The sequence below is a fragment of the Hypanus sabinus genome, chromosome 20 (genome assembly GCF_030144855.1).
Source record: "Hypanus sabinus isolate sHypSab1 chromosome 20, sHypSab1.hap1, whole genome shotgun sequence".
Lineage (NCBI taxonomy): Eukaryota > Metazoa > Chordata > Chondrichthyes > Myliobatiformes > Dasyatidae > Hypanus > Hypanus sabinus.
The window spans coordinates 33,847,655-33,873,850 of NC_082725.1; the positions used below are offsets into that span (position 1 = coordinate 33,847,655).

The window sequence follows — 26,196 nt, forward strand, 5'->3', positions numbered from 1 at the left end:
TTGACGATGGTAGAAAGGAAGTGGGCAAGATTTCAATATACAGATAACCTATCTTATTGCTATGTGACTGTGCACATTGTCTCTTCACAGACTCCTTTTTAAAGAAATGCACCTATTATAATTTTAGTTTTGGAAAAAACAGAATACCTTGATTCGTAATAATATTAAAGACAATCTTTATGCACTTGATACCTTACATGGAAAGGCCTGGTTTTCATGGATTATTCCAATAAACAGATATTCCTTTGCTTAAAAGGGGACTCAATAGCAAGATCTAAATAGATGTCTTATAAATCATAAGGTGGTTATTTATATTCTATTATTGATAAAGAACAAGGACAAAACTGGGAACTGAATAAGGAATCTATAATAAATTTATTTAATAATTTGTTTTTAAATTCATTAGTCCTTTTTAATTGTAAAGTAACATATGAAAGTATAAAGCAATAAACCTATTTGTGAACATTTTCCCATTACCATTTCTCCATTAACATATTCTTATTATTTTGAACATTTATAATTAACAAATGCAGTTTATAAGAAGTATTTGTAACTACTAGAAAATATATTATCAGAAAGAGGATTCAACCATTCAGCTGCTCTTTCATTCTCTTTGACTCACTAGGCTCATGGCTGATATTTTACCTCCTGTCATATTTTCTGAGTGAATCCCAGGTTTCTTGATTCACTTAATTAACATCCAATAAGCTATCATTAGCTGTTTTGAATATATTTTGCAACTGAGGTTTAACTGTCTTCTTGAGCAGAGAATGCCAAAGATTTTCTGCATTCTGTGTGTTGGGGTGGGGGGAAATTGTCATATTTGTTGTTAATGACTGAGTCCTTACTTTGAGGTTGCGATCCCTGGTTGTGAATGTTATGTTTTGTAACTCTAGAAATCAATTGAAAGAAAAACACGGGAGTGGGGATATTCATGCACTCACTTTTTCTTCTATAGTGGGGCACTCATGGTGGCGTATTGACGTATGCCATTCATGTACTTTTACATATACCCCATAATGAATAATGTAAACAAAGAATGCTTAATGAAACAATATATTTACAGTATTACTCAAATATTAAATACAGTACATCTTCCCTACTTAGCTATAAATGCCAACTCAAAATAGAAACCATCTCAACTCAAATATGTAATGCATTGCACTTTAGACATCCATATATACTGTGTGTGTGTGTGTGTGCGTGTGTGTGTGATAACATTTTTCCTGACAGCGGTGGTGGGAGGTGGTTCACTCTGCTTGACAGATGAGACTAGTTGCTGTGAAGCAATCTCAGGTTCTAGATCCACTTAAGACCATAAGACAAAGGAGCAGAAGTCAGCCATTCGGCCCATCGAATCTTCTCCACCATTTCATCATGAGCTGATCCAATCTCCCCTTTAGTCCCATTCTTCCGCCTTCTCACCATAACCTTTGAAGCCTTGACCACTCAGATACGTATCAATCTCTGCCTTAAATACACCCAATGACTTGGCTTCCACTGCCGTCTGTGGCAACAAATTCTATAGATACACCACCCTCTGGCTAAAAATTTTTTTTAGCATCTCTGTTCTGAATGGGTGCCCTGCAATCCTCAAGTCATGTCCTCTCGTACTAGAGTCCCCCACTATGGGAAACAACTTTGCCACATCCACACTGTCCATGCAACATTCAAAAGGTTTCCATGAGGACCCCCTCATTCTTCTAAACTCTAAGCAATACAGTCCAAGAGCGGTCAAACGTTCCTCATATGTTAACCCACTCATTCCTGGAATCTTCCATGGTGGTTTGTAGGAGTTTGCTCTGGGACTGCGGAAAGTTGTTCTAACAGCTCTGAATACCTTTCTTCTGGATGGGTTAGCATCCCAAAGGGTATGTGGCGAGCTGCTCGATCTGCTGACCCATCCCAGGGCACCAGACAAAGCTTTGAGACAACACTTTCATTTTGACCATGCCAAGGTGACCGGCCTGTAGATCCTCCAACATATTAGCTCTCTGCATGGATGGTAAAATTACTGTCAATTCCCATCAAGGGCAAGTTCATCCTGGTCCTGGTTTTTTATTTTGCATGTTGCACCAGATAGTCAGCCATTCTTGTCTGCCGCGTGGTGTCAGGATTGGTCTCCTTTCTGATTAAACGATATGAACATTCTTGACTCAACCCTTCTTTTTTACGAGGCCAAGTAGCTAACTCAAAACTCAACCCGAGGGCAGCCCGACCTGGATTCGAACTCGAACCTTTGCTCCGGAATCCGGCACTGATGCCATTGCACCCCCAGCCTGTGCTGGTAAAAATTAGAGAACAGACATTTCTGCTGCACATCCTGGTCAGTTTGAGTGGCCGTGTAGACTGGAGACGGTGTGAGGTCTCTTCTAGTTTTCCTTTGGATCTTCTCTGCTGTAATAGGGAGACTCAAGTTGTGTTAGAGAGAATGCATCAAGAGAAGTGTCCTCTTTTGTGAATATTTGTAGGTATTTGCTTTTAGAAAAGTAAATAGGAAAATCCATCAGCATTTCCATGATTAGTTGTCCTCTTGAGTTCCATCTTGTAATTCTGTCCTCCAAGAAACAGAGCCCTTCTCTATATTTGTGCTGCTGCTATTAGTGAAACACTCTTCTATAGATTGAAAATAGAAACTAATAGCTCTAAGGATAAAAGCTCTCCCATACAAAAACCCGTGGAAACATTTTACACCCCAAAACAGATTTGAGACCTCTGTCAACCTGTGCATAATTTTTTTCTGCAGTGGTAAGGGAATATGCTGCAAAGTCTATGGGGAATTTACTTCCATCACTCATAACATGTGATATGACTACACCTATACCATAAGGTGAGGTGTCACAGGAAAGCTGGGTGGTGTGGATCATAATGTGTGAGTACATTGTTTAATGTCACCATTTCCTTTGCCTTTTGGGAAACCACCTCACAGTGCTTTGTCCATTGCGTTGCTTCCCAATCTGCAGAAATGATTTCAAGGGATGGAGCCAGATTTGGCAGAACCTTGTTAATATAATTGACAAATCCTAAAAAGGGCTGCAGCTGTGACACATCCTTTGGCCTTGGGGCATTCACCACTACTTGCATTTTCTTAACACACTTGTATAAATCTTGTGCAACATTGCTGTGACCACAGTAAGTGCTGCTTGTTTAAGGAATTCACACTTGTCTGTTGTGCTCTGAGCCCGTAATCTTCTAACCTTTGTAACACTGTCTTGATATTTTGGAGATGTCCCTTGTCATCCAGGTAACACTGAGTGCCTGGGCATCCTTGCAGCATCTGGTCCTTAGCTTTCTGCCAGACTACAGGTGCACATGTAACTCCAAAAATAAGCCTATTATAGTGATAACGACCTTTGTGAGTGAGAAGCACTAAGGACTCTTCTTCCATTTCCATCTGTAGATAGGCATCAGTTAAGTCCATTTTGCAAAGTGTTTTCCTCCAGAAAGGTTTACAGAAGATATCCTTTATCCTGGGCAGAGGGTATTGATCTACTTTCAGCACTGGGTTAATAGTAACTTTAAAATTACCTTAGCTCATGACAGACCCTTATTTCTTGGCTACTGGGACCACTGGTGTTACCCATAGGCTCTACTCAACCTTGGAAAGAATTCTTTCAATCATCATGTAATCTAGCTCACTAGCTACTTTATCATGGGCAGTATAAGGAACTGGATGGGCTTTGTAAAGTGTGTGTGTAGCATTTTCATTTAACACTAGTTTACCCTTGATGTGTTTGAGTTTTCCATTGCCATGCTCGAGCACTGTTGTGGCATCCACCTGTATCTTTATTAATCCAGTTTCATTTGCAAGGAATGTAGCATACAAAAGCTGAATGGATCTCCAGTATAGTTGTAGTTGTCTCAGCCAATCATGGCCCCACAGTGTTGGCCCTCCAGTTTTTACACCTACAAGCTCAATGTAGTTTGTTGGCTGATGTACTTCACTACTATGAATGTTACTCCGACAGGAGTTAGCTTTTCTCCAGAATAAGTTCCTAGTTGGACATCTACAGACATCAATTCAGTATCTTTGAAGTGCTATTCGTACTCATTTTATGGAATGACTGAAACTGCCTGTGTCCAATTCCATTTTAGTAAATTTATCATTCACTTCTGGTGTAAGCCATATTGCTTGTGTAGTCTTACATTGTTTCTGTATAGACTTTGCAATTTTGTTCAAGCTCACTTTCATTCCTAACTGTGTGTCTGACTGCTGTTTGCATTGATCAGCAATTTCAACTGCCCTTTTAAATGTGATTTATGCTTCAGTTAGGAAATTTCAGTGCATCATTAGCCCATCATTGAACTGATAATGCTTAGACAATTTCTTGATTTCAGCCAGGTAAGTTGAAATGGAGTCTCCTTCCTTACAATTCCGATTCTGAAACCTAAAATGTTCTGCAATCAGCAATGGTTTTGATTCTAAACGTTCTTGTATTTCATTCACAATATCAGTAGTACTCATTTTGGCTGGTTTACTTAGAACAGTTGAACTTCTAAGCAAACTGTATGCTCTTCCACCAATTGTACTCAGTAACACTGGCACTCACTTTTCATTGTTTTTTTTTCATTATCTTCAAAGCACTGCTCAATTAATTCAGTATACATCATCCAGTTATTTGTTATGCAATCAAATGTGTCTGTCTTTCTAATGTAGCCAGCCATTTGTGCTTTTATTTATTACTACCTGGTACTCGCTGTTTACGGAGCTGTGGAATAATTTCATTCATTTTCCACCTTTCTTTTAACTCAACCGTCTTTCTCTCCTTCTGAAGAAACATGCTGTGCTTTTTAAATTCTAAAGTCTCTCCCATTGTGAAGAAAAAACATGCACTTCAATAGATACGTAGTTGTTGCGGACTTGTTTTAAAATTTCCTCGTTGCCACTATTACGTTTTGTAACTCCAGAAATTAATTGAAAGCAAAACACAGAAGCCAGTTACTCGTGTACTTTACTTTTTCTTTAGGGACGGACACACATATGATTTGGTGACATAATGACTTATGCCATTTGCAATTAACATACTTTAACATATAACCCTAAATGAATTAGATAAACAACAAAGAATGCTTAATCAAATAATATATTTAAAGTATTACTCAAATATTACCAAAATATTAAATGCACTCACTGCACTGGACAGGTCCAGCATGTGCACGTCTTCAATGATCAAACTATTCCCTTAGTTTCTTATGCTCCAAGGAATAAAATCCCATCCACCCTGTCTCTCCCTCTGCCCCTTGAGTCTTGGATATATTAGAGATTTTTTTCTACACTCTTTGCAATTTAATAGCATCTTTTCTATAGCAGCCCCACCAAAACTGAACACACTTCTCCATGTGTGGTCTTATCAACACCTTATGGAATTGCAATACAACACCCCAAATGCTAATTTCACTGCCCAGATTGATGAAGGTCAGCATTCCAAAAGCCTTCTTCACCACCCCTTCTACCTGTGACATTATATACAAGGAACTATGTACTTGTAGTCTCTGATCCTTCTATTCTATAACACTCCCCAAGGCTAGGCTATTCATACTATTTCCTGGTTTGTCTTCCCAAAATGCACCACCTCACACTTAACTGATTTAAACCTCTTTTGCCATTTACAGCCCACGTACCCAGCTATTCAAGATACTGCTATAATTCTTGATAACCTTTATCTTTTATGACACCACCGATCTTAATGTCATTCTGCAAGTTTGCTAACCATTGCTTGTAACATTCTCCCCCAAACAATAATAGGAACAGCCCCATCCCGAGATAACACTGCCTATTACTGGCCTCCAGCCAGAGAAGTTATCTTCTACTATCAGAGTTTGTTTCCTATCAATCTAACCTTCCAGAGCAGCATCCCATGCAAAACTTTATCAAAGACCTTGCTGAAGTCCATGTAGACCACATCTACTTGCCTGCCCTTATGAACCTTTTTGATCACTTCATCAAAACCTCAATCAAATTTTTGAGAGACATGATCTCCCATACACAAAGCTGTGCTATTCTATCCCTTAGCAGCTCCCATCCAAATGTATGTACATCTTATCCCTCGGACATCACTATTAGATCTTATCTGTTTGCATTATTCTACAGAAGAATATTCCTTTTACTCATAACCATAAACCCAAAATTTCATGACCAGTCCTCTTTCTATTAATAAATGTTGTCATTAATGCAATATTGCTAAACATTCAATGACAGCAGAAATACAGACTGCAATTTAACCATTGGGCTAAGGAAATTGAAATAATTCTTCCTTATTTTACAGGAACAGAAACATATTGCAATGTGCAGTATTTTTATTCTCTCTATTTTCACCTAAATGAAACAAAATGTGCATACTTGTAATCTTTTTACTGGAAGTGTGTTTACTCTTGGTAGGTATCAAAAAAGCAGGTAGTTAGATAACCAGACCTCCAAACATGAACCAGTGCATCATTGCATATTTGTTCATTCCTTTTTATTAATAATTCATGGATGTCCTCTTGTTTCACAAGCACTCATCAGTTCTTCACTCATTACTTTTACTTTCAAGACCACTGACCTGTCTAGAAGGAGAAATTGTCAAGCCATCGCCTGAAATGTTTTGGTGAAGGACTTTGTGCTTGTATAATAATACTTTCCTCAGAGCTTCCACAGTCACTGTCAGGCAAGGTTTTAAAGCGACATTTCCGTCACAATTGATCACATTCTGTTGGAGGATAAAGTCAACTGGAGTCAAGTTTATTGTCATGTTAACCAGTGCAATGAGGTAAAGATGTAATGAAAAACTTGCATTACTGACCCATAGTATAGACAAAACACAAAATCCGAAGTATGCATATAATACAAGACAGTGAAGAGAGAGAGGAGATATAATCTGAAAAAGCAAACCAACGGAAAGGAGCAATACCCCCAAACCAGAGACCACCACAAAATGCTATCTTGTAAAGATGCTTTTGAGTTATCTGTTTGAAATCCCGCTGGTTTCCCTGGCTCTGTAAGTCTAGGGAAGCCACACTCCAGTCCCGCCAAACCTGTGAGATTGAAATGGCTCTCCCACCCCAAAACCCCGGTTTGTGTGGATGCTGTGTAATTTGCAACCGTTACAACTCAGTGTCCAGAAATAACAGACGACTGCATACGATTAATGGAATTATATTTATTAATCTGAACTAAAGGGTTAATAAAGAAAAGAAAAAGAAACAAAGAGTGCCCATTATAATGAAACAGTCAAAAGTTCACCAGTTGGAGCTCAATTCACCAATCTTCAGTTGATCTCGCCACCCAGCTCCATCAAATTACGATCTCCCATCGGGTCGTATCCTACGACCGGTTCTCTCCAGCATCGTCTCTCTTCCTGTCACATCAAACAAAATATCCAGCTCACTCTCCAAAGCATCCATTATCTCTAACCATAACACCATTACAAATACAGCCTTATCTGCGAGTTCAACCAACCATGAATCAAGAAAACCTGGAAGCATGTACAGACCTTTTTTTCCTGTCATTATTCCCCAAACAATGCAGTATAACAACTATTTTACATAACATTTACATTGTATTAGGTATTATAAGTGATCTAGAGATGATTTAAAGTATACGGGAGGATGTGTGTGGGTTATCGTGGATCTGGATTTTAAAAAATCGGAAGTTCTCTTACTAAGTAAGTCGGAACAGGTACATCCAGTATTATATAGCGCCAGCTAGTCAAACGTTTGTCTTAGTATATAGCATATATTTTACCTTTCTATGCTTATAATACACTTAAGAATGTATGTTTCAGCGCTGGGCTCAGGAACAGAAGTTCCCGAGTTCGATCCAGTGACAGATTACTCCCGAGCTTGCTCTCCATCCGTGCCTGGTTGATGTGGAAAATCAAAAACCCAAAACCCAATAATTAAACTACTGCGTTGCTTAGTAATAATTGTAGCTTTCATCGGGGCAGGGCCTTTCTCACTTTATCCTTTAAAATTGTTCAGTTCGTTGACCGACTGTAGCCTAACGCTTTTCCAATGACCGATGGTGTTTCAACTCTTTCCGATGGCTTTATTATTTCCACTTTATTTTCGATGGTGATTATTTTCATAAACAGAAACACTGCGGATTCAGAGCTCCGCCGCTGGGTCCTAATGTCCACCGCGGTGAGACAGGTTAAATAAGGTCTGGGGTTCCACTGGGTCCTAAGGTCCACCACATTGAGACAGGTTGAATAAGGGACTTGAGCATCCGTGTTTCTTGGTATCCGTGAAGGATCCCGGAACCAACCCCTCGCTGATAAGGTGAGCGGACTGTACTGCTTCTACAGAAAGACCATTACATTAGCAGTGAAATCTTTCCCAGGGTGTTACATGTTGTTGGTAGCCAAGATACAGAAACATGGAGAAGAGCAAGGAAAGCTGCAGAACAGTAGACTATGAATTTTAAGCAAGGTTTTTAAATAACCCTTTTCTCCATTGGCCAGAGATAATTGAGGACACCTTGTAGCGTAGTAGTTAGCACACCGCTATTACAGCTCGGTGGGGGAGGGTGGAGCTTGGATTTCAATTACAACTTCCTCTGTAAGAATTTTGTACGTCCTTCATGTGAGTGCATTAGTTTTCTCCCACAGTCTAAAGTCATACCATTTAGTAGGTTAATTGGTCATTGTAAATTGTCTTGTGATTAGGCTAGTGTGGCTCATTGAGCCAGAAGGGCCTGTTCCACGGTGTATCTCTAAATAAACAGATAGATTTCATCATTGATGCTTGCTTTCACTGAGACAAAGCTCCAAGCAATGGGAAATGATTGAGGACTTTAGAGCCATGCATCGGGGGGGACAGGAGCCCTATGTAAATGGGAGGAGGATTGGATCACTGTACAAACTACCATCCAACCATTATATACTCCAAATCATGTCCACCTGCAGAAGTGCTTCTTTCGACACAAAACCAAAGGAGAAACAAGTCATTCTTGAACCAGGGAACTGCCTAAAAGGAACGAGTTTATAATGCTGTTCTTAAAGGCATTTTCTTTCCAAGTTTCTTTGAGAATTCTTCAATTTTGTAGGTTAGGAAGTGTTAAGTTCATGTCTAAGAGAATTTCAGTTTGAAAATCTTAAAGATCACTATAGATGGGAAGGTTGCTGTTTCATTTGAGTTGTTGCCTTCCATAGAAATGAAGCCAGAATTTTGTTTAAAGAGTTAGCACAGAACCAGAGTTGATTTAAAAGTTCCAGAGGTCACTTAGTGGAGCTGTGTATCAATGAATTTGATAATTTGGTGTGAAAACTTGAGGCCTAGACCGAAGAGCAACATCCACTGTTGGGGAGATCAGGGCCATGGTAGAAGTGTGGACAATGTCAGTTTTTACTCCCTAATCTGTTCCACTGATGATGTTGACAATAGTTACTCCTGTGCTTGTATTTACACACTCATTTAGAGTTGGTTATGTACACTTTGGGAGTGGTCAAAGTTGCTCTGGGGTTTGTTTGAGTAGTGTGAAGGACATTATGCATCTTTGCTTCAAAAAAGTTAACATTAAGGATGATTCGTGTCCTGAAATTGTCAAAAAGAAAGCTGGGACAGTGCATTTGATTGGGTTTTTATGCAGTGTCCATTTGCATTAAACTTATCACCTAAGATGAACTTCGCTAGAAACTGAGTTATGCAGAGCAAAGAAAGCATCTGTTGTTTCCAGGGTCAACTCAGTTTCGTGGTTCAGCAATGTATCACCATTGCCCCAGGGACAGGCGAACTTTCTTTTGTTAATTGTAGAAATAATTAATGGTATATAAAAGCAAAATAAATAAAGATATATAAAATGTACGATACATGTATCCAAAAACCACCCAAATTTAGATTGACACTTAAAGAAAATCATTTCATAATATTCATTTTGTTATTGAATCTGGTGAGCTGCCATTTGAGACAGGTAGAGTATCAATTTTCAAACAACTTTTGGATCAATAAGTGAGGGATATGTGGACACAGTGGTCAACATGGGCAAGTTGGGCTGAGGGGTCCATTTCTATGCTGTCGCTAACTTTGCAATTCCTCTTTGTTCCTTCCGCTCTGCATTGACTATCTTACAAATTCTTATCTTTAGTAAATAATGATATAAAATACTCATTTAATGTCTCTGTTACTTACTCTGACTCCAAACACAAATTCCATCCCTTATCGTTAAGTGGACCTACCCTGTCCTTAGTTGACCCTTTTTTTTCTTATTTTAAGAATAAAATCACCTGGGATTCTCCTTGATGCTGTTCGCCATGGTCTTCCTAATCATTTGCTTGAGCATTTTCTTGCCATGTTTAAATTCTGGAAGAGCATCCTAAACCTGTTTTTTTCCTGACTAAATTCAAAGATTCAAAGTACATTTATTATCAAAGAATGTATAAATTGTACAACCTTGAGATTTGTCTGCTTACAGGCAGCCACAAAGCAAGAAACCCACTCAAAAAAAATGTAAAATGAAGTACAGCTTCCAATGCGCGGAGAAAGAGAAAGAAAAAGCATAAATCGTGCAACTGATAGAAATGAGCAACAACAACATTCAGAACCAAATTTAGTCTTTGCATTCAAATCTGCAGATTAGGCCCAAAACCTCTGTATTCAGTTCATCATATTAATGGGGCAATTGTTGTAAAGTTCAAAGGGGACAGCCTCACATGCTCAGTGTCAGAGAGAGAGGAGCCCCAGTGTATCTGAGCTGGCATTTAAATTGTCTGAACAGCGGATTATACCTTGCATTTGGACCCATGTTTTGCTGCAGGGAATTGCTCCACACCTAGAACACGCTGCCCAAAATTCGCTTTGGAACTAGATTTTGCTGCCGAAGAAGCCATTTTCAACTTCTCCGAGTTAGCTCAGCACTTAGAGCAATCCAATCTTGCCCAATTCTTGACATTCTGCCTTTCTATTCTTTCTGGGCTGATATTTAAATTGTCGAAGCAGTGCATTGTACCTGGCATTAGGACCCAGGCTCCGCTGCGGTACATCACTCTGGGTCTAGAACATACCACCTAGCAATTCGCTTTGGCCTAGATTCTGCTGGTGAAGAAGCCATTCTCAACTACTTCAAATTGACTTGGCGCTTCGAGCGATCCACCCTCGCACCCAGGCATTGGAACTCTTCTGCCTTGGCTTCTCTCTGAATCAGTCACTCCAACCAGCACAGCTCCAAATGTGTCAATTTTTCAGCACACCAGCATGGTACATCTCTTGAATTTGCCTTTGCTAGCCTCTTTATTGCTTGCAGTGATAATTTATCACACATTACTTTTTTTTAAATTGTTATTAGTAATGTTTTTAATCAAATTTCTTTGCTTTGAAACTATCAGTAAACTGTTGCATGGGCTCAGTAGTGCCATCTTAAACTGGACAGCTTCAAGGTTTAAAATTTCGGACCCTTCAAGTTACCCAAAGTTCTTTTACCTTACCATCCTTGTCTTTGCTCCTTATCCAATCATGCCAATCCTGAACTCCAATCAGCTGGTACTGAAATACTCCCAAGTGTCAAACTGCAGCTGCTCCCAATCAGTTCCACTTAGCTCCTGTTTAATGTGCCCTCTCCTGATTTAATACCTTCACACAAGATCCAATTTTATTTTCATAACTATCTTAAAATTCAGCATTGTGGTTACTAATCCCAAAATGTTTACCCAGTATCAAGACTGTCACCTGGCCTGGTTCATTTTCCAAAAGCAAGTCCAGTATGTTTTTTCCTCTAGGTAGACTCTCCATTTACTCTTTTAAGAACCCCTCTTGAGTACAGTAAAGAAATCCCACCCCATCTAATCATTTTCTAATAAGAAATTTCTAATCAATAATAGGGAAGTTTAAGTCCCCTACCGTGGCAATCATGTTTTTTCTGCAGCTTTCCATAATCTATTTACAGATGTGTTCCCGTAACATTGAAATCCAGGAGTGTTGATCTGCCAGTCTAGTCCCTCATGCAACCAGATCCCTATAATGGTAACAACAGGGTAATTTCTATATATTAATCCCAGCTCTAAATTCATCCTCCTTACCCATAATGTCCTAGTGTTGAAGTAAACACATTTCTGCCCATCAGTCCCACCTTGTATGTTAGCCTATCCCTTGCTGTCCTTCCTTTCAGTCCTACTCCTGATACCATCTTCCTTGCTCTCAACCCTACCACCTGTTGTGACTTAGATATCTGAACAAAAATGTGCCATTATCAATTTTTTTGTGCTTCCATTTTGTTGTAGGATACACTATTTATAAAATTATTCATAAACTTTTAGTACCAGTAATTTGGTTAATCAGCTGCAACAAATCTTATGATTGCTATATTGTATTATGGCTGCAAGAAGGGAAATTCTAAGTGTATGTTAAAGCATTATACTAGAAATGATTGCATCAGACTTACCACTTATTTTGTGGTGCTGATGACTTGACTAAATGTAGTGCTTCCTGAATTCTGTTTCTTTGAAAGTATATATGTTGAAGCCAGAAACAGGTATAAAAATATTTGCATTAATGGTGATTGCTATTTTAAAAAAGAAAATGCAGCAAGTTATAACAATGAAATGATAACGTTTCCATCACTGAGGTCTTTCTCTTGTGACCTAACTGATACAGATTAGTATTATTAGACAATTACATTGAATTAAGTGTTTTGATCAATTTAGGAATCCATTATCATTAATTATATCATGCATCTACCTAGGAAAGTAGGTGAACCAAATGGGACTTCCTGCCATTCATATACTTCCATGAAACAGCGGCTTCTGTTCTTGGTCAAAATTACTGCTGCCACTTGTTCTTCCTTTTCTGAGTCGATATATATGGAGCATCTTTGCTAAGACTTGCTTCTGTGTATTGTAATGCTTTGATGATAGCATTGCCAATGGTCCACATGGAAATTATTTGCCTTGTCCTTGAGCACAGAGATGAGCAGGAAAGGATGTTTGTCCTCATAAATATTTCAAGCAATTCTACTCCTTAATCTCACTTTTATTTGGGATTAACAAATAATCAAATAATTTAATCAACTATTATAGCTAGTAGTATTATACTAAACATTTTTTCATTATTTTCCCTAGGTGTCAGAACTTACTTAAAAGAAGCCTTAGTTAATATCATAGCTGTGCATGCAGAGGTAAGCTTTTAAATTTAATTTTCATGGTTAAATTTGTGTTTTCATCTTAGGTCTAAGTATTTAATAGTTATGTGGAAGCAAGTTCGGAGATGTCTTGTAAACTGGTGTCATTGCATTTCGATGATGTGAATCATTTAGACATCAACAGTTGGAGAGATACCATGTAGTTCATTTGCCTTCATACTGACCATATTAGAGTAGTTTCATATCAGTGCTAACCTTGCCTGAGGAACAAGGGAACATCAGACAGTGGTCTGTAGTCAGGGTTTATGTACATCATCTCTTTCCTACTGTCAAACATTCTAAAATCAAAATAAGAAGAGCCGTGATTGCTGAAGTAATAATCTACCTTTTAGAAAATAGGCATTTTGACCCTTTGATGGTTCCTAGAGAAATAGTTGAATGTGGTGAAATGATTGTGGATGCCACAACAATTAAAGGATATGTATTTTTATCTTTTGGCTAGATGTCATTACTACTATACAAATTATTCAATTAACATTAATAATCAAATTGCTACACTACTCCATTTGTCCTTACTGCCAAAGTTCATCACCTCAGACTTCATACTTTGAAGACAAGTAATGGTAATCACATTACAGTATATGAGGTGGTATGACAAGAATATCTGTCTTTTTATGTAATGGGAATAATTTTACATTTATATGCTCATTTTTTTATGAAAAGATCTCCATTAACGCAATCTATCTGGTAAACATATAGGTGTTTACGATTTCGAAGGAACTTGTCCCGAGAGTTCTTTCACAGATTGTAGAAGCTGTTGCTGAAGAAATGAGCCGATTGATGCAGTGCGTATCATCCTTTAGTAAAAATGGAGCATTACAGGTTTGAATTTTTATATCTATTTTGTCTTTAATTTGCATAGGAAGGAAAATATAATCTCTGGTTAGTTAGTTGTGGTAATTAATGATATAAACTTTTTTTTAAACATGGGAGAATTTGCAGTGAAGTTGTGTAATTTATTCTTACAATCCTTTGTAAAAACATTTTAAAAGTTGTATGCAAATAAAATTAATGTGATTGGAATTCATCTCTAGAATTACACTGAACAACAATTTTTTTTCGGAAGTGTGGCTTCCTCAGAATTTTTTTGTTTATGATAGACTGCTTGAAGCTGTACACAAATTTAATTTCAGACTACTTGTATCAGGTAGGAATTTAGAAAAACAAATTAAATTTTTTGAATATAATGAGTTTAATTTCATAATGGTGCTGATGCTTTGCAATAGTTCAACTACTAAAAATGTTTTGTCGGGTTTCATTTGTACTCTCTCTGAGGCTTATCACTTGTGCCCAGCAATATTCAGCCAGCATTGATGGATTCCAGTTGCCCTGATACTGTTTCTCCATGACCACCATGTCCATGTTTCACTATGCTCATCACTGACAGAGCCAGGATTTGCAGGGAAGAAGTCTAAATGGGAATACAGAAAAATCTTTAGTGTATGTTGCACCTCATGGTTTCATATACTTGAAGCATGTTGTCAACCAGCTGCATGTAGTTTGGTGCTCTGAAGTTGCCAAGAAAATTTTCAGCAACTTCTTCGAATGCCTTCCTTGCAATTTTCTCTAATCACAGTCGGAAGTTCTTCAAATTGCCTGGCACTGATGACCTGTTTGATTTGTGGATCAACAACAATGCCTTCCTTAATCTTGGCATCAGTTATTCTGATTTGAATTATGAATTGAAATAACAAATATGGGTGATTTTTTTTATGGTCATTATAGAGAAATTTCATGGTGATTTTCATGATCAGCAACCCAAAATCCATAAGATGCACCCAAAAGTATTCTGGAAGCAAAATCTTTGTTGTCCAGTGTTACAGAGCTATTTTGAAGTCAAGAGCTGATTTTCTTTTCAGTGCAGTAACATTGAATATTTAACATTATCAGCTGTTAAGTGCATTCCCAACCCTAACCTTAAAATCTATGAAGTTGGAGTTCCTTCTGAGCTGAATGGGGTTGAAAGTTTTCGCTAAAATGCACTGGTGCAGCCATCATATAGGCACTTGCACATAGATATCACAAACAAAATCTTCCAGAAGCCTATGGCATAATATATTTGTACCATTCTATTTCTGTATTTAAAAATGTTTTGTTCAGATTACGCAATATTTTTCTACATCTCATCCCTTTTCCCAAATAAAATCCTCCATTCACTTCTCTTACAATCGTAATTATTTTGTAAGCACTGAATTTTCTTGCAGCCTATTTTTCTCCTGTTTGGAAAAAGCAGGAAGATTGGATACCAAAGCCTTGATTCCATTGGATTCCCTTTTCTGCCATGTCAATAGATGTCGGGAGTTGTTGATCAAGCTGTTTTCTCTGCTCTCAGATGGCAGTACCTCCAATCCAAAGAATGACCATTGATACAACTTCTTAATTTGTTGATTAGAGTCTTATAATGGCTTTCTGTCATTCCATTATGGTCACGTAACTAAGGGAAGTCCTGCTTTCAGTGCCATACTCAGATTCGTTTTGTCTTTTAACTGTTCCTTATTCTTAGCATCAACACTGTTTTAGTAGTTTCATTCTTCAATACTTCATCATTTTAGTAGCATTCTCCATAATTGATAATCTGAAGGAAGTGTCTTTTAAATGATTGTTAAACCAAGATGTTCATTCAAGCCCCCTTTCTGGTAACTCGTGTGAATGAAAATGTCCAGTAGAATGTACACAATATTTTTACAGTGTCCTTGTTAATATTTGTAAATGTTTATCAGCAATATAATAAATTCTCCCTTCAATCCCCTGTAGAAGTCAGTAGAAGGCATCCAATTTACCATAACAGTGGTTTTAATGTAAAGCGGTTCATGACTGAAATTACTATGCATTAAGCTTATTTGATCATATCTCATGTTTTGGCTAGCATTCTGAAAGTGACAGTCACTCTGCAAAAAGAAAATCTGGAGCAAAGGCGTCAAATTCAGCAAAAATAGCAGCAAAGTTGATCATTTTGTTCTTGTATCATATGGAAATGGGGTTTGAAATAAATAAATGAATGAAATGAACAGAATCTTCACACAAGAATTTGTAAGCTAAATATCAGGTAGAACCCTTCAAAAATAGTTTCATTTAACAGAAACCTGGGAGCCGCACATTGCTTGTTTTCAGGCCCCTTTGAAAATGTGTTGTATACTGCCCCTGTAGGTTAATGTATTGTACATGTATTCAGAAGTAGTACCATAGTATCTTTTAAAAAAATATAGATCAGTCACAGATATGAAGTGATGTCATAACTATTGGATATCCAGTTGGTGGTGCAATTAATTTGAACCAACACTCAACTGTTCCTATGTCACTGTTACATTGCTGCCCCACTCAGCATCAATCTGTTGTCACATGGCATCAATCTTCTGTTTTACAGGTCAGGTGCAGTTATAGTTTGGAGATTTGCAGACTGAACAGTATCAAAGCTGCATAAGTGGCATGAATTTAGAAATGAATATGCCTGTGAGATATAGCAAATTGCCTTTGTCTTTGATGTCTAACTCTTAGTGATTACAGAATGCAAGTCAATATCTGATAATATTTGCAGTTACCAATTGCAGTTTGAATTAGCAGTACATCTGAGATCTAATATGGATATGAGTTTCAAACTCAAACTTTTAATAACCTGCTTGCAACTGTATAGCTTATCTGGGAACTTGAAAGATGATAATGGCTTTAATTTTTTTATTATTGATCTCAGTAGAGGAATAAATTTGGCAGTGATTAAGGCATAGTTGGATATTAGAAATTGAATAACAATTTTTTAATGTTATTTTGGTTAACAAAAATATTTTCCTGTTTCACTTGTTCTTCTTTATGCCTGTTTTATATCAAGTAGGAGAATTGTCGATTATTCTCAAAACCTTACAAGTAAATGAACGTACACATCTTCACAAGTGCAGCTTTGTACAGTTACCCTTTAATTTAAGTTGATTAGACTTAAATTGGTGGTCAGCTTTCCATTTGATTAAGCTTGCTGATTCCAAATTGCTGAATTTTCCCCAGTTATTCTATTAATATTCTTATTGCATTGTTTGTTAGGCAAATAGAACTAATGAACAGTTCTGGCCAATGTGTCCTCTGGTTTCCTTTCTTCCTTCACATTGTACCTTCTAGTGAAAATTGCTGTCCTCTATTTTATTAGTCTTTGATTTTGCACCTCCAAGGAGACCATAATCTTGTGATGGTTTGAAGGCTGTGTGCCTCAATGACCCAAGAGCTAGGTCGGCTGGAGTCAGGCTTTATGCTTTTGCTCTTGGTAGGGTCTCCCATGCCATACAGGTCAAAGTGTAGAGGCCACACTAAGAGTGATCCAATGGTTCTCTAGGTTTGGGGGTTCAGCTCAGGGCTAGTTACCCTGACTAGTAAAACAAAGTTGTTATGGAAACAGCTATGAAGAATCATTCTAAATCTGAGTGCAACAATATTCCTGAGTCCCCATCTGGAACTTATATAACTGGCAGTCGTGAAAACCAAGAAGAAGCTACTGACATGATGATAGAAGCTCTGAACACCACCAGAGAAGGAGGACCTTCGTTACCGCCCTAAATGCCAGTGGTGTAATGGGCAGTAAGTTTGATATTGCGGCTAATATCAAGATCTCTGTTTTGGGAAAACCTAGCTAAAATCTGCACTCCACCAATAACAGCCAGTAATGATTTCAAAGATTTAAAGTACATGTATTTATCTAAGAATGTATAAATTATAGAACTTTGAGGTTTGTTTGCTTACAGGCAGCCACAAAGCAAGAAATCCGGAAGAACCCAATTTAAAAAATAATATGAATACCAAAACCTGATGCACAGGGAAAGGGGAAAAACCACAAATTATACAAACAGCAGAAGCAAGTAACAACATTCCGAATCAAAATGAGTCCTTGGTTCCGAACCCTGGAGTAGGCCCAAGGTCTCAGTATCAGTTGATCACATTAATGGGCATGGAGCACAACGTTTGAAGCAGTCATCATAGCTTTAGCACCATTGAGCGAGAGGAGTGAACATCATAGGAGAGCAAGCAAAATCGCCTCTCCTCCAATCCCAGTGTTCTGTCTTTCCAGTATATCATTTAAATTGTCATCCAAATAATGTATCATTCCTTGCACTAGGACCCCGGCACTGTTGCAGAGAAAGGTTCCAGGCCAAGACCATTGCTGCCCAGTAACTTGCTCCGGGCACAGATTTCTCTGCCCAGCCTGAAGACACTTGTGATTTCTCCACATTGGCTGGGTGTCCAAAGTGATCCAACCTCAACACCTGGGCCAGATGTACGGACATTGAAGCTCTTTTGCCTTAACATCTCCTCTCCAAATGGCTCACTTCATCAGTGTCAATTCTGCAACATACCAGCATGCTCCATTCCTCAAATTTGCTTTGCTTCGCTCACCTCTTCATTGCTTGTGGTGATAATTTACTTGAGGAAGGGTGTTATTAGCAATGTTTTTAATTGAATTTCTTACCTTTTGAACTGCCACTGAGCTGTCACATGCGTTCGGTAGCGCCAACTTAAAACAGAAGTACTTATGGCATGCAAATTTTTTTCAGTGATATGTGAATTGATAAGATGTCCATATAGAGTTTGATCTTTCATGAAGCTTTACGCTTGCAACAAAGGGATATAAAATAAGTCCTTCTATTTTAAGTAGATTAGACTGAAAGGACTTAAGTTTATTTCCCAGCAGAGTGAATTAAAAATGAAGTCAAAGAACTTTAAAGTTGTATGTCAAGCATTGTGTGATAAGAATGCAGATAAATTTTGTAAAGGTTTGTGCACCATCAGATAATACTCAAAAATGCTGAAAATTCCAATTCTTAAGTGACCTTTTAGTTAGAAAGTCATATATTCCTTTCAAAACTGTAAATTTTATCATTTGACATTCCAGTAGCTATTTTAATTGGAAGTCGAGGTAAATGTTGCACTTTATTGCAAGGTGGTTTGATTACAAGAATGAGAACGTTTTTCTCATCTTGTTGGTTGATAAAAGCATATAATTGTACCAGAGTCGATGCAGCATATATTGATACCAGAAGAGATGGTGTCCTGAGAGAAGTGAAAAAGCAAATGATTGCCAGCATTTAAAAGAATGATTTCGTTGAAAAGGTGATTTCATTGAGATGAGCTACGTTCTAGTGATGGATGCTGAGAAGCAGTTTCCTCCAATTGAGCATTCTTAAACCAAGAAGTATTATGCCAGACCAAAAGATAGCATTAGGACTGAAAAGGGAAATAGTTTCTCTTTGCTGAAAACCAACTTTAGCCCTTAAATTATTTTCCTGCAAAAGGGTTTCAATGCTCTGCCATTACCTTCGAGGTCAAGACTAACAGAATTTTGGACAATGCAAGCAAATAAGTTGAGTTGCAGAATTAATCATGATCTTATTCAGCGGTGGAGCCATTTGGCCTACTCCTGCTTCTGTTTCTTATGTTTTTTAGGCATATTGATCACAATTATAAGATGTCTTTCTTTGTTTAGGCCAAACTGGAAATATGTGCCCTTAGAGATGCTGTTGCCTCATTCCTGACTCCTGACAGCATGTAAGAATAAATTTCAGTTGAATTATTTTTCTCTATTTGATTACTTAACTTGCAGTAGAGATTTTTTGAAAAAGTTCAGTTAATTATACATTTTTATTTTATTTAGTGGTACAGCATGGTAACAGGCCCTCTGACCCAATGAACCCACAATGTCCAAATACACCCATGTGACCAATTAACCTACTAACCCAGATACATCTTTGGAGATGTAAGAGGAAACGAGCAGCCAGGGGAAATATTTGTGGCCATATGTAAAGCATGCAAGCTCCTTACAGGCAGAGTTGGAATCAAACCCGTGTCACTGACACTGTAATAGCGTTAGTCTAGCTGCCGTCCCCAAGTTATTTTAAAAGTTGAAACACTAGCATTTTCTGACAAAATTATTGAATGTGTAATGAACTGCACATTTCAGTCAAAAACAAGTAAAGAAAATACTTCTGACACGGCCATTTGTAGGAGTATAATGAATTTGTGGGCTGCTGTAAGAGTTTTATTTATAACTACACTAAAGTATCAGTTGTTCAAGAGAGTTGAAGTGATTTTGAATAATAGAGAAGTTCTATCTAAATGCACAGTATCTAAAGTTGCCTGTCTTACACATTGTTCAAAATATAATAAATTCAAAAATTTTAAAAATACAGTTACAAGTAAGGGAATTGTTTAACTGATTTATAGTGGATATTCAGTAAGAATGACTAAGTATCAATATTTTTTGTTTTAGCAAAAGGCAGAGTTTAATAAATTAGTTTTTAATCTTCTCAAATGCTGCTTGATTCATGTAGGCACCAATGTTCCCAATTAAATGAATTTTTGAATCTACATTAACAGTTCCATATATTTTAATATTAAAATATTTAATATTTAAATCTAGCTTTCTCTCTTAGTTCTAGCTTTAAACAGGCCCTTGAAGCATTACCTCAACTTCCCAATGGAGCAGATAAGAAGTAAGTTTCATGAAGATTCTGTGATTACTGTTATTGAAGAGCTTAAGAGGTTTATTTTAAATAAATGCCAATTGGTGCTCAATGATCATGGTGGTGATGTACTGCTGTCTGTTTTTGGTTTAAAATTAATTGCAAGTAGATATTTCTAAATTGAACAAATATCTGTATGTGCGTGTGTATGTGTGTGTGTATATATATATATATATATATATATATATATATATATATATTATATATTCCAACAGATGAGAATATGGGCAGAATTATATGAATAGGATTAATACATGTTAATGATAATGTTTGCATATCAAATTGGTGAAGGAAAGAGCCAGTTGCTGATCAATAGTTGCTTTTGAATCACTGGTTCAGAAGTTTTTCATTATGTACTTTGAGCTAAAGTAGTATCTATAGCTGAAACAATAATAGTCCTATATTCTTCCTACACAGTCTGGGAACAGAATGTGTGTTCCAAAACTTTCACTAAAATAAAGAGAAAGTCTGTAAGCACTTTAGCTCTGTGTTTATTGGTGTCACTCTCTTTGTCCAGCAACTTGAGGAAAGCTTTATAATGACTCAAATAGAATGTTCCCATTAAAGCAAAATTCAAAATGCATTTCCCAACCATGCAAGTTTTGTTTCGGACAGCCAAGAACACTATCAGTGACTGGTTAGGTTACAAGATGTTTCATAAAGCAGACCTCAGAACTTGAAGCTACAAATGCCAGGCTACTTCTTGCAAAACTCCCTTTGTCTTGCCCTTTCCAGAAGATTTTCTATCAGTTAACTTTGAAAGAAAAATTAAATGAAAACTCTTTACAAATTTGCTCACCAAACTATAATCACAATGACTGGATTTTAACCGAGTTATCAAAAGGTAGCCGATTAAAAAAACACCGAAAAATGGGAGAAGTGCCGTTTGGATAAGCAAACTTCATTTTGTAGTGGGTACTAGCATCATTGAATAAGAAACAACACACCCGATGATTAATTATTTATTACAGTAGTTATACTTTAGAGTTGATGATTACTTTTTCAACATTTGTCTGGTTACAGAGCAATACAGCACAAATACACGCCCTTTGGCCTAACCAGAACATGCCAGCCATGATACCCACCCAGTTGGTCCCAGTATCCTATATTTGGCCCATTTCCTTCTAAGCCTCAGCCCTCTATGTGCATTTTACATTATGTCTTTTCACCTGAATCAGTCACTTCCTCGGACAGATCAGTCCACATTTTCACCAACCTCTGCATGAAAATGTTACTTCTTAAATCTCTTTTAATTCTTCTCCTCCACCCACCCCTAAACCAATGCTCCTAGTTTTGGATTCCCCTTCCTTGGGAAGAAGACTGTTAACATTCACCTAGTCTATGCTTCTCATAATTTTATGCCTTTCTATAAAGTTGCCCCTCATTCTCCTACATTACATAAAGACTTAGCCCACCAACTTCTCCCTATAACTCAGGCCCATTAATACTAGCAACATCCTCATAAATCTTTCCTGCACTATTCCCAGTTTAACCATCCCTTTACTATAACAAGCTGATCACAACTGTACACAGTAGACTAAGAGCGGCCTCTCCCGTTACTTGTTACAGCTATAACATAATGTCCCAACTCATAAATCCAGTGCCCTGATTTATGAATACCAACCTACTAAATACCTTGTTCACTACCCTGTCTACCTTCGACACCACTTCTATTCCTATATCCTTCTGTTCCATTACGGACCCTACTGCCTTACCATTCACAATACATGTGCTGGTGTGACACTCCAAAATGCATCACCTCACAATTACCAGTATTGAAATACATCTGCTACTCTTTAGCCCACTTCCTTAACTGATCACGATCCCACATAATTTACAACATTCTTTACTGTCAGTTCCACCTCTTAATTTTGTGTCATCTGCAAGCTTAGTGATCAGGCCTTGTACTGTGCATTCACACCCAAATCATTTGTATAAAGAATGAATATCAAGGATTTCAAAAACCCAAACCTACTGGTCAGTGGTTTCCATTCCGAGGAATAAAACCTTCAGCCACCATAGTCTGCCTCCCACTTCTGAGCCATTTGGAGTACACATAACCAGCTCTCCCTAACTTTCTAGACACAACTACCATATGGGCCTCTGGTGAAGGCCTCACTAAACTCCAATAGGCAATATCCACAGCCCTACCCTCATCTACTCTTACTCCTTCAAAAAACTTAATCAAGCACAACTTACCATGCACAAGCCATGCTGACTCCTCCTAATCACACAGTCACACTATCCAAATGCTGGTAGATTATCCTTCATAATTTCTTCCAGTGAATGATGAGCATTAGAAATGGAGAACTTGCATCAAATGGCTGCAATAATTGTCAATTAAACTGAAAGACTATTTGATTAAAATATCCATTGTCAACATCAATTACTTTTAATAAGTTAATGATAATTGTCTGTCTATTAGAACATTTCATGAAAATAAAATGTAGTGCCATGGTCGGGTGTGGAATACACACTAACTGCCTTTTCATTTTAGGTTACTTGAAGAGCTCCTGAACAAATTCAAGAGCAGCATGCACTTACAGCTCACTTGCTTTCGACCTTCCTCACGAAGCATGGTGAAGACATAATGATGACAATATCCAAGGGAATCAAATACCTAATATGAAACTAAGTAGCATAGCTTGAGAATTTTTTGAAAGTTGTACTCTAAGTATGTGCCTGCTAAGCCTCGAAATTATTACTTAAAAAAGCTGAAAATCAAAGCATACTGTTGTTTTATTGATGTTTGTCAAGCGCATTTAGCAAAGTAGAAGCTTATGTTAGTAATTTAACTTGGTAGCACCTGGTGCTCTAACCCTATTTGTAAAATCTTTAAATACATTTCAAGTTGCATGTCATATTTCATAAGGAAAAAGACATTAAAAAAGGATTAAGCACTTTAAACTCAGTTTTTCATGTAAACATTATTCTTCAGAAATGTTAAGTGATGTATCTAAGTGCACAGTTTTTGTGCATTTCCTTCCCAGCATTCAATTAAGAAGCAAGAATTAAGAACACCATGACATTTCTTGCAAAATACATAATTGCAGTGTATTTACCACTAACTTGTGAAAGTTTGAGGATATGTGCCAGAAGGGCATGTTCCAAATCTGGAATTATTAATTGTTATTTATGTATTGCAAGTAAATAAATACAGTACAGCAACTTAATTCTATTTCAAAGCTTGGGACATATATTTTTTTAATTCCTGAAATTGCAACAGCAGTGAAACAAAGTCAGACATCATCCAGCAGCATTATAATTTTAAGCCTGTAATTTATTACAGTCAGGGCCCTATAAGAAGTGATATGATCAAAGTCTCATCCCTGATCAAGCATTAAATGGAAATATTTCATAGTGATAACAGATTTAATGCTGCAATTTTGTTTAATTTGGTCTTTAAAATTATAATGGGCCTTCAAAGCAATGTAAGGAAAAGCTGTTCCTACTTAGCTTTGACTTCAGTTGCTGAAGAATTTGCTAGAGAAATGCCACAAAAAATTGTGCCAGAACATGTCCTGCTCCACCATAGACAAAGATAAAAACAAATCTAATAATGCCATTACTTTAAAAAGCTAGGTAAAGATTTTGAAAAGAAAGGAAGTAAAATGATTAAAAAGACAAAAGAGAAAGTTTGGGGAACAAATTAAAATGGATAATGTTCAGTCTGCGACCCGATATCAATACAGGGGACAGATTTGCTCTCTGTGCTGTATATTGTATAAATTTTGGAAACAGAATCATAACCTAACTAACAGTTAATGTGTGGAATAAAAGTAGTCATGGAAAATTTTCCAGCCATTAATGTTTCCATAAGACATAGGAGCAGAATTAGACCATTTGGTCCATTGAGTCTGCCCCATAAGCAATGCTTCATCAATGTGCAGTTTATATTGAAAGCCATCAATTTTATTGACAAAGACTGTTATGGAATTAGTTTGTGCTGCTAACATTAGATTAAAGTATGTGGTGGTATCATTCACAATGGTTTCAAGGCTTTTTTTGTCTTTAATGGATACGTTTCCACAAAGTTAACTATAATCTCTTCAGTCATCACTTAAGAATACTCCGGACGTGGACCTGTCATCAGCTGTTTGTAGAACCATTTGTCTGACCTGCTGAGCTGGCCAGAGATGCACTTGTTTGTCTTTCACTTCATGTTGGCACGTGGAAGCACTTTGTTCTTCACTTTTCTGCCTCACCACTTAATTTTCATCAATGATGATATATGCCTTTGGTGTAATCTTTCTAACTGCTTCATAGCCCAACTGTCTAGAATTCAGGTTTCACATTCATGAAGTATAGAGAGCACAAATGCTCTGCACACCCACAGATTATCTTGATAGCAGCTTTTAATCTTGGAGTGAATGATGTTGCTTTACTTGTAACTTTTTGCACCTGGGTAAAGTCTGCCAGATGTATAAAAATTACGGGGGTGGATACTGAAGGACGAGTAATCAAGTTAATGCAGATCCACAGTATCTAATATAAACTGGAGCACAGCACATGTAGTTAAGTTGTTCTGAATCCAGCTATAACATTGTATCCACCCAACAATGTCAAAAAATAACTCAAGTATGTTTGGCTCACAAAAATAAATAAATCCAATGCAGGAAATTACCATCCAGTCAGTCTTCTTTCAATCATCTTCAAAATGATAGGAGATCTAGAGATTGATTTCAAGAAACATTTACTCATCAGTAATCTGCTTGCTAAAGCTCAGTTTGTTTGTTGGCAGAAGCACTTTGTTTTAGAAGTTATTTCAAAATGGTCCAACATGGGCCAAGCAGCTGAAGTCCAGAATAAGGTGGAAGTCGAATACATCCGACACCAGTACTATACTTGATTAAGTGTGGCTTCAAGAAGCCTTAGTAGAACCGATGTCAAGTCACATCAGGGGGAAGAGAACTCTTGATACCCCATCATACCCTGCATGTGACAGATGGTTGTTCTTGGAAATCAATAGTCCTTGGACATTGTTTTCACATAAAAATGCCAGATGTGGCAATCCTAACTGATTATCCTATAATGTTCAACTTCATTTACAACTCCTTGAAGCAGTTCATGCATCAGAAAGATCTACAAAACTTCTGTCTCACCACCTGCCCTTGATATTCAATGGTATTACTTCAATACATCCCAGGCCATCAATTTTATAAGAGTCACCATTGACCAAAAATTCAATTACATCAGTTCCACAAATATGGTGATTACAATAGAGGTTCAGCACGCTGAATTTTGGGCAAAGAGGACTTGCAGATGAAGAAAGTTTATGATGATTAGGCTTATATTAACTAGAGATTAGAAGAATGAGAAGATCTTTGTGGAAACAACTAAAAATTCTGATGGGACTAGACAGACTAAATCCAGCAAGGATACATCCAGTGGTGGGGAGGACCAGAACTAGTAACTGTAGCCTAGAGGTATGAAAAAGGCATCTAGGACTGGCATGGATGAAATTTCTTCACCTAATAAGTGATGATTCTGTGGGATTTCTACCACAGAAGACAGCTGAGTCTAAATGATATAGGTCATTCCAATATAGAACTAGAAATCATACTAAAGCCTAAAACAGTCACAGAAACATGGGGA

General features: G+C 37.3%; 1 protein-coding gene across 3 annotated transcripts in view; it reads left to right on the forward strand.

The window, feature by feature from the left end:
* The window catches only part of exoc2 (exocyst complex component 2), a 242,332-nt gene extending 217,743 nt beyond the window's left edge, over positions 1 to 24,589 (forward strand). For all 3 annotated transcript variants that reach the window (XM_059945312.1, XM_059945311.1, XM_059945313.1), the window contains exons 24-28: positions 13,029 to 13,084; positions 13,808 to 13,930; positions 19,566 to 19,627; positions 20,512 to 20,571; positions 23,099 to 24,589. In XM_059945312.1, the coding sequence (XP_059801295.1) occupies positions 13,029 to 13,084; positions 13,808 to 13,930; positions 19,566 to 19,627; positions 20,512 to 20,571; positions 23,099 to 23,192 (395 nt within the window). In that variant the 3' untranslated portion in view covers positions 23,193 to 24,589. The remainder of the gene's footprint in view (positions 1 to 13,028; positions 13,085 to 13,807; positions 13,931 to 19,565; positions 19,628 to 20,511; positions 20,572 to 23,098) is intronic.
* The last annotated feature ends 1,607 nt before the right edge of the window (positions 24,590 to 26,196 follow it).